This window comes from Culex pipiens, chromosome 2, assembly GCF_016801865.2.
Source record: "Culex pipiens pallens isolate TS chromosome 2, TS_CPP_V2, whole genome shotgun sequence".
NCBI classification, from domain to species: Eukaryota; Metazoa; Arthropoda; class Insecta; order Diptera; family Culicidae; genus Culex; species Culex pipiens.
The window spans coordinates 141,792,865-141,803,037 of record NC_068938.1 but is presented as its reverse complement, the minus strand read 5'-3'; the positions used below and the strand labels follow the sequence as shown (position 1 = coordinate 141,803,037).

General features: G+C 40.0%; 1 protein-coding gene across 1 annotated transcript in view; it reads left to right on the top strand.

Moving 5' to 3' along the window:
• Positions 1-1,000: 1,000 nt before the first annotated feature.
• LOC120418004 (uncharacterized) overlaps positions 1,001-10,173 on the top strand; it is a 46,466-nt gene continuing 37,293 nt past the window's right edge. The window contains exons 1-2 of the mRNA XM_052707002.1: positions 1,001-1,159; positions 1,223-2,470. Of these exons, the coding sequence (XP_052562962.1) occupies positions 1,153-1,159; positions 1,223-2,470 (1,255 nt within the window). The 5' untranslated portion in view covers positions 1,001-1,152. The remainder of the gene's footprint in view (positions 1,160-1,222; positions 2,471-10,173) is intronic.

Sequence of the window (10,173 nt, the reverse complement as noted above, 5' to 3'; positions counted from 1 at the left end):
TAGGAATCTCGCAATCGAGAACGCCAAGGCAATGCTGTAGAGTGAATAATACGATTTGATTTTTAGACTTCTATTTTAAATAATATTTTGATGTTTTTTGCAAAAATTTTTACTCTCTCGATTTTTCGTACCAATTTTGATCATTATTTTTCAGAATTTATACTAATACACTTTTTAATTGATTTCTATCTCAAAACCGTAAAGTGATAGAAATTCGGTGTCAGACTTTTACGTGTTTTTTTTAAACCAAAAAAAATAGGTTTAAAACCGCTGAGACTGACACACGACTTCAACCTGTTTATAAAAATCTAGCATCTAAATTCGAACTCGAAATTGTCAAGTAAAATTCAGGTCCCCGTTCTTAATTTCAACAATTAGCACTACACTTAATTTTCACTATCCTCCTCATCCACTTCGTGTTTTCGTACCCAAAGAGGCAGTTTGTTTGGCAATACTTTTGAACCTGATGACATAAAAACTTTTCCAATATAGCATTTAACTTTATACAACGTCAGCAAAGCTTTGAGTTCCTCCTCTGGTCAAAGCACCACCCCACTTTGCTCAGCTCAATTTAATTATGAATCAAAAAAGTGCACCAAGATTGCACAACTTTCCCGCCTTGAATGACTCACTACGGGTGACTTTAGTCAGGGACAACTTCACCGATATCCTTGAGCTATTGGCGTTCAGAGGCCATCGCGTCTCACTATTCACCCTACTGATGGTATGGCGGCACGCTGATGATGAACAAAACGGTTGTAGGACAAGCGGAAAACACCGTTCCGAAATCAGTGCCAGAAGGCTTATCACAAACGTCTGATCGCCGCCGTATAATGTTGATTCGTTGTTTGCGATGCTGGACCATGGCGGTGACCACCGTAGAGAACAGGTCGACGGCGAAGATAGCGCGCTCCTTGACCGGTTGGAATTTACTATATTACTCACGGTTTGTCCGAATACTCTCCGGTGACGGCATAGATGTGTCGGGGAAATTTTATCAATCTACGATTCAGCTGATATCCTTACGGTCTATATAAAGTGCTATTTGGTGTTGCAGATTGTCAGTGTTGAAATAAGTGCTACGAACGAAACAAACGAAGAAGCTACTAGTGGGCAGCAGCTCGAATTCTACAAGATCTTCAGGAATACACTATGAAAGGTTGGTTGTGCCAGTTGGACTACTTGTGTGCAATGATGTCAATGATCAGTTTTTGTTTTGTAGTATTCATCGCGACCCTTCCACTGTTGTTCGCATTGGGAACGTTCGCGAATCCAACGTTCCGCTATGAAGATGGAGTGGTGAATCCCCAGTGTCCCTCGGTGGATGATCCGAGGAATCCGATACATCTGCCGCACCCGACCGATTGTGGCAGGTTCTTGAAGTGCTTCAATGGTCGTGCCTTCACGATCCCTTGCCCACCAGGCGAACAGTTTGGGGTGAGGATCCAGCGTTGCGATTATCCGCAGATTGCCCAGTGTCGTACGGTGCTGGCACAACCTCAACCGGCCCAGTTCCGCTTCGAAGAGGGAATTCCAAACGCAGCATGCCCTCGTACCGACGATCCAATGCGGCCAATTCACCTGCGGCATCCGACCAGCTGTCGCAAGTTCATGAAATGCTTCAGCGGTAAAACGTTCGAGCTGGATTGTCCACCCGGACAAGAATGGGCAGCGGCACTGAACCGATGCGACTATCCGTCGGTCGCAATGTGTAGCCTTGCCCAGCGTTCCCGCGTCGAAGAAGAACCAGCCCAGCAAGGCACCGCCAACGAAGCTGTTGAAGAAGTCAAGGAAGAGCAGCCTGTGGAAGTCGTCGAGGAAGTCAAGGAAGAGCAGCCTGTGGAAGTCATCGAGGAAACTGAAGCTGAACCCGAAGGAGTTCAAGAAAAAAGAGCCAAAATTCTTCCAATGAAAGCCGAATTTGTCTACAGTGCCGGCATTCCCAACCATTTGTGCCCCCTCAAGGATGACCCGTTCCGTCCAGTTCATCTACCTCACGATTTCGATTGCTCCAAGTTCCAGAAGTGCTTCGATGGTCGGGCTTACGTCATCAGCTGTCCACCTGGTCAGCAGTACGGACCCAGGATCAACCGCTGTGATTATCCCCAATTTGCCCAGTGTTCTCTGCCCAAGAAGAAGCACCTGCCAAAAAGCCTCAGCAAGGCTCGCTCTAAGGTTCCGGATGATTACTACTACGACGATTACAACTACGATTCCGACGGTGACTTCCCCCTGGACTCAACCGAGTGGACCGAAGATCAACGGGAAATGATTCTCGGAATCAGCGACATTCGGTGCCCCAAGGAGGACGACGAGGACAGCCCGGTGCATCTGGTCCATCCGAAGGACTGCGGAAAGTTCTACAAGTGTTACAACGGTCGCGCTTATCTTATCATGTGTCCTCCGGGCCAACACTGGAGCGTTCGATTCGATCGTTGCGAATATCCTAAGGTGGCGAAATGCACCATTCGTCCCTAAATGGGGGTGGATACGAGCCGATTTGGTGGTGGGTGGGTAGTTTTGGTATATAATAGGTTCCGTAGCGTGTTTTCTATATTTATTTGTAAACCAGTAGCAATAAATTGGTGAAAGGGCATCAAAACTAAATCATCTTTCTTTGTTCATACATCAATAAAATGCCATTACAAAAAGACTAAACAAACCCCTAGTTCATATGCATAGATCAATTTAGAGAACGGAGCCCTAGCTTATTAAAATTTGTAAAATTCGTTTGATAGACTCCACAACAAGTTGACAATAAAAAGATGAACTCCGTGCCCATTTTTTTTTAATTCATCAGGAAAAAAAGTATGTATGCAAATTTTGAGCCAAATAGTGTTGAGCATTGAAGTTTGCATTAGAAAATTGACGAAAATTTATAAGGAAAAGCACTTTAAGAAATAATACTCAGCCATTTTTTTAAATTTATATTCATTCAGATTTTTTCCATGTACATTCACTGCCGTTCTACGCATAATTGTCCCATGTCATTTTTTGACGATTCTGACTTTTTATCATATACTTTCAGAAAAACACATAAAATCTAGTGCTTTGTTCAGAAAATCATTGAAAACAACACCAAGTCTGTTTGTCCCATCGTTGAACTTCTAAGCATAATTGTCCCGCCAAGTATTTTCTATCACGAAATAATGAGTTTTACGAAGCATTTTATCTTGTTTACCTGTTTACCTGCAAGAGGATTACAAATAAGGGTGATAAAATGTTAACCGGGGTGATTAGGGACCCACGGGACAATTATGCGTAGAAACACAGAAATCGATCTAAAAATTTCAATCGCGTTTTTCTCAATTGTCCTTTTTTGAACATGGGACAATTATGCGTAGAACGGCAGTTCATTCAGTTAAAATATTATTGAGTGTCCAATCACAATCGACGACTTTTCACCTCAATTATAAATACTATCATGAAATATTGTAGCTTTCGCTATTCAGTGATTTCAAATGTAGGAGGTCCTACATGTACAAAAGGGAAAAGGGATACCTTAAAACTAACTTATAAACTATATAAAGAGCGGATCAATGCAGCTGAAGACTGCAATGATTTTTGTCAAAATGCATCAATTATCTTATTGGACATAACATCCAAAGTGTCCAGTGTCAACTTCGGCTAATTGATGAAGTTCACTGGTGCTGAACCAGGGAGGAAGTTTCAGAATCATTTTCAGAATTTTGTTCTGAATCCTCTGAAGTTTTTTCTTCCTGGTTAGGCAACAGCTTGTCCAGATCGGCACAGCATAAAGCATGGCAGGTCTGAAAATTTGTTTATAAATTAACAGTTTATCCTTGAGACAAAGTCTAGAATTCCTGTTTATAAGGGGATACAAGCAATTAATATATTTGTTACATTTAACCTGTATACTTTCAATGTGATCCTTGAAAGTAAGGCTTTTGTCAAAAGCAAGTCCAAGATATTTCAATTGATCCTCCCACTTTAAATTTACCTCATTCATCTTTATAATGTGATGACTTTTTGGTTTGTGAGGGAAAATAATAAGTTGAGTTTTAGCAGCATTTGGAGTAATTTTCCATTCTTTCAAATAAGAATTGAAAATATCCAAGCTTTTTTGTAATCTTCTTGTGATGACACGAAGGCTTCTACCTTTGGCGGAGATGCTTGTGTCATCAGCGAAAAGTGATTTCTGACATCCTGGGGGCAAATCAGGCTAGTCAGAAGTAAAAATATTGTATAAAATTGGACCCAAGATGCTACCTTGAGGGACGCCAGCATGTACAGGTAGTTGATCAGATTGGCTGTTCTGATAACATAACTGCAGAGTACGATCCGTCAAATAATTTTGAATGATTTTCACGATATAAATTGGAAAATTAAACATTTTCAATTTCGTAATCAAACCTTTATGCCAAACACTGTCAAATGCTTTTTCTATGTCTAGAAGAGCAGCGCCAGTAGAATAGACCTCAGATTTGTTGCTTCGAATTAAATTTGAAACTCTCAACAACTGATGAGTAGTTGAATGCCCAAGGTGGAATCCAAACTGCTCATCAGCGAAAATTGATTTTCATTAATGTTCGTCATCATTAAGAATTATCCTTTCGAATAATTTACTTATAGTTGAAAGCAAACTAATGGGCCGATAGCTCGAAGCTTCAGCAGGATTTTTGTCCGGTTTAAAATCGGAATTACTTTGGCATTTTTCCAAGTACTGGGAAAATATGCCAAATCAAAACATTTGTTGAAAATTTTGACCAAGCTACTCAAAGTTGCTTCTGGTAATATTTTAATTAAAATGTGAAAAATACCATCCTCACCAGGGGCTTTCATGTTTTTAAATTTTTTGATAATGGATTTTATTTCATTCAGATCCGTTTTAAAAACTTCATCTGATGAAAATTCTTGTTCAACAATATTCTGAAATTCTATTGAAATTTGATCTTCAATAGGACTCAAACATTTAAGTTGAAATTATGGGCACTCTCAAACTGCTGAGCAAGTTTTTGCCTTTCTCCCCATTAGTTAATAGAATATTAACACCATCCTTTAAAGAAGGGATTGGTTTTTTGAGGATAATACTTAGCTATGTTAGTTGGTACAATAGTAACAACGTATTTCTACAAGCTCCATGTTTTAAAATTGATTCTTCGAAACGAACTTTTGTTAGGAAACGTTCAGAACACCTTTTTTGATTGAAAAAGGTTTTTGAAGTTTGAGTTGGTACTGGTGAGTTCAATTGAAAGGCCTTCAAATATTTTTCCAAACTCAATACGTTTTCGATTGGTTTTAGGTTTAAAACTTAAGTAACTTTTTTAAATCTTTTTAAAGATCTAAAAAAACAGTTAAGATCCTAAGGATTCTATTTGACCCAGGAATTCAAAAGTCAAAAATCATTTTTTAGTCGATTTTGAAATTTTAGATCGTTAATTTTTGGCATGAATCTTCGGAAAGTTAATCAAGCTACGAGGACTCGATTTGGTGAAAATCTCTGTCAACTCACACAGCAGTGAAACTTCGCTTAAAGGGGTAATTTTGGTCTCTGATCACGTTTTCGAGTTTCATTTCTCGATATCTCGTGGCAGTGGGGTTGTACGATTCCTTTAATTTTTCTGGAGTTTTACTAAGACACGATTTTAAGTGATTTGTAGTTCGGAACCGTGAAGAGATAGAAATGTGCTGTCTAAAGGAATTGTGTAAAATTGGACGACAGATTTGATGGCGTATTCAAAATAAAAAAAAGTATTTTACATAGCAATACTTTGAAATCACTGCCATTTCCCATTACTCAGCTGTCAGACGTTGAGATAAATGTCATTTAATGAGAAATTTAATGTTCAATGCAAATCTGCAATAACACAGAGAGGTCGTTTTTATGTAAAACAAAATTGTTAATTTTAAAATTACATGTTTTTTTATAAGTTTGCAGGATTATTTTTTAAGATGTTACAAAGTTCAAAGAGTTGCAGACAAAAATCAAAATTTGAATTGGTTAACATAAAAGTTTTGCATGTATTTTCACAAGTTATCCGAATTCCACCAAATTTTTTTTTGAAAAGTGATGATATTGATCATTTTTACCAGTTTCTTGAAGTTTTGCCACCTAACACATAATCGTGTGCTTAGTAGTGTGGTTCAGGCCCCCTTGGAAATGCAAAAAGTGGTCAAAGACCGTTGCATTGTTGATTAAATTATTGTTCTATGTCCACTAAAGCTCCCCTGAAATTTTCAGCCAATTTGGTTCAGGTTTGGTCACAGCTCTGGGACATTTAAGTTTGCATGGGATTTTCAACGTTTTACTACGGGAAAAAAACTTTTTTTAGTTTTTACTGCCTCAACAATCAGTTCCCCTTTCAAGTAATTAGAACTAATAAAATTTATGTAGATTATTGTATGGGGAACAACTTTTCAGAACATCACAGGTTGATCCGAGTAAATCTGGCTTAATTATAAGTGGTTTAAGCTATGGTGTCGTAATTGTTTTTTGCAAAGGGCCAACACTGGCAATTTTTTTCCTAATTTTCATCTAGGCGCTCACTACGATTTGTTTTTCATAGCTTGACAACTTTTTTGTTGTTGCTGTCAAACAATTTTTTCAACTGCAAATGGAAAGGTCTTTTTTCAAGTCATCCGTACAATTTGACCAGATTTTCTCGTTTTAGGTTCCGCAGTGTCCAGCGAGGAGTGGAAATTTTAGTCTTACTCCAGTTTGTGCAACGATCCAATTAAAAAAAATAGCCCGACGTCTCCGGAGTTCTAAATGCCCATGTGTCGTTGATGGTCAAACACACCAAGGGTCAAAACCACATCACGTTCAAACGGAATCATCATCATCAAGAACTAAGATGTGGAATGTAAAGCAGCTCAATTCAGTTAAAAGATCGCTAGCAAAAATGTTGAACCGAGTGTTGATTTTGAACATTAAATTTATTCCAAATCCTGCTATCTATCGCATTTGTGACTAAAGACTTGCGCGGCCTCATAGTTACATGCTACCAGGCAAGGGCACCGAAGCATAAAACTCAGTGAGGGTTGGGGGAGGTCCGAATGACTCCCAATTTCTCTCAAGGGTCGGCATGCGCTCATGCTCACGAGGCAGGAAAACACTATGTGTCGCTTCAAGATAAACTCCTCGGTTTATTCTCTGACTTCACTTTATTACACCGGCTTCCTCTTCTACCTGACCTCCTATCCTTTCCCACTATCCCACTTCCTTACAGGTTACCTCCTACCTCGACCTGATTCTTTCCGGATACCGTGGGTGTATCTTCTACTAATGTGAGGCCCATCAGCTTCACCTGCCGCTGTTCTGCTTCCGGATCTCCGGAACCGACCTCTGGCCGATTCGTTCTGCTGCTTGCTGGCCTGGGGTTGGACGGTGAACTCGACGGCGTCCCGGCGTCGTTGTGGTTGCTGCTGCAGTCTTCGCTGTCCCCTTCGTGTGTCTGTCCCTCGCGCCCTCGAGTATGGTGATGGACTTGAGCCTCCACGTCACTGAAGTTCCGTGGGAATTGCCCGGTTTCCGGCGCTGGGTTTGAGTCGTGGGACAGGTCTTCCGGAACCAGATGGTTCTCTGTGTGGTTTGTGGTTCGGGGGGTTCCAAAATGGAGGACGCAGACGATCTAGCGGCTAGTCGCAGCTCGTCGATACCGCAATTGACGACGGTAGACGGTGACGCTCGCGATCACGGATGTTGGCTGGAACCACGACCGAACCGGGGGAACTTGAGTCCTAGACTAAGGGGTTCTGTGGATGAGATGAGGGGAGGGGGGGGGATTGTAATGGCGGTCCTCTCTGGTCTGGTCACTCGCGGTACTTATCAGGGTTGTTGGAGGGTTCGCGGGGAATTACCTGGAGTTCTTGGAGTTCTCGCTTCTCCCAGTCTCCTCTGTCCTCCGTGCAGTCCTTTGACCGCTTCCTGGCACTGGCACTTCACAACACTCCGTCGAGCTGTAGTCGAAGCTACGACGGCTTTCGCGACTTGTCGCACTTCAATACACCGGGTAAATGGCCGATGAAAACCCGGGCCTCATCCCGCGAACCTCCGATCCGGCGAATCCTGGAAAACCCGCCCATCATCATCATCAGTTTCGCCACCCCCAATGGCTGGAGACACTGGAGACATAAACCGACTCGTCTTACTATCCACGAATACACGCACTCTCCTGCCTCTGTGTCACCGAAATTCTCCCACAACACACCCACTGATTACACATTCGAGAACCATCTCTATAATTAAAATCACATGAAATCAGGCATTTTAACATTCTCTTCCTAGAGTTTCCTAGTATGTGGTATGGCGATTGTCCACGATCCACAAAAAAAAAGTTTTTGTTGTATGGGATATTGTCCACGAGGAGGGGGGAGTGTGCACGATTGATGAAGAAAATACTAATTTTATATAATCTGTGGGTCACATCCATTGATGGCGGCGGCCAACGGGAAAATTTATCAGATTCATTAATCGCAGTCCGCACAAATAAAACAGGTTGGTTACTTTTAACTAAGGCGATATATTGAGGATTAATAAATGCCTGTGCAGAATATTTATAAATATTGTAGAAGGTTTCTAAAAATCGATAATAATTGCTCAAACGTACGTATCTGTTCCCTATTGCGACTTCTTGGCCTTTCACTGAAGACTCTCGTAATAATAATCATAGAACTATTGAGTTATTGGTAATTATTAAGAAGAAATAAAAATATTCCTACCAATTCTAACTACATTATTTTTTTCAAGAGGCTGTACTAGTTGTACATGAATAAGGTTTGTTTCGTCTGGTGAAACCTTAATTAGATATATTAACTTGTAAAATCAACTAGTTATAAATTCTTAGATTTTACTGTTTGATGCAATTTTTGAAATATCTCAGAAATATTGAACTAATTTAAACTACTGTTTGTGCAGCGAAGAGTTGTGTATGGTTCCTGCTGCTTTTGAGAAACTTTGATAGATAACTTGCAAGTTTGCACTTAGGCCAACCAAGATGCGTCGATGTCGTAGTGCCTGGTCAAGTGGCGCGTTAAGTGCTTTGACACTAACATAATTATTTGAATCCCATGCTACAAACCACTATAATACCATTAGGAACGGTTTGGCACACTTAATCAGCACGTTTCGCTGGCGTTTAATTCCTCTCCTCCTGGATCATACAATTATTTATTCCTCTACTTCTGCATATCTCGGAGACAAAGTTGAAGTTAATCCGAATTTTATTTTGCCAGATTTTTCAACAACATTTCTTTAATGCTTCAGGTAATAAAATTCCATGCCAGAGCTCCTTCATTTGCGATCTCTATGTAGGAATTCCATTGTTGCCATTCCGTTCCGCATGGTCATCGGTAATTTCCACTCCTCGCTGGACACTGCGGAACCTAAAACGAGAAAATCTGGTCAAATTGTACGGATGACTTGAAAAAAGACCTTTCCATTTGCAGTTGAAAAAATTGTTTGACAGCAACAACAAAAAAGTTGTCAAGCTATGAAAAACAAATCGTAGTGAGCGCCTAGATGAAAATTAGGAAAAAAATTGCCAGTGTTGGCCCTTTGCAAAAAACAATTACGACACCATAGCTTAAACCACTTATAATTAAGCCAGATTTACTCGGATCAACCTGTGATGTTCTGAAAAGTTGTTCCCCATACAATAATCTACATAAATTTTATTAGTTCTAATTACTTGAAAGGGGAACTGATTGTTGAGGCAGTAAAAACTAAAAAAAGTTTTTTTCCCGTAGTAAAACGTTGAAAATCCCATGCAAACTTAAATGTCCCAGAGCTGTGACCAAACCTGAACCAAATTGGCTGAAAATTTCAGGGGAGCTTTAGTGGACATAGAACAATAATTTAATCAACAATGCAACGGTCTTTGACCACTTTTTGCATTTCCAAGGGGGCCTGAACCACACTAGTGCTTAGCAAAGTATTGTTTTTGGATAGTTTAGGAAATTTTGCATAAGATTTTGTCCTGTTGAAAATGTAGAACCTTGATACACTCTAAAAAATAGCCCTGCTTATTTACAATAAACACTTAATTTTAAAATAAAAAAATCAAATGTTTTAAATGAATACATGCACAGCAAAAAAAAATCTGTGTAAAATCGCATGTAAAAGCATGCACATTAACTTTGTGAGCAAAAGCATGTAATGTTGCATGAGAAAACGTGTACACAAAAAGCATGTACGCAAGAAAAAAAAAGATT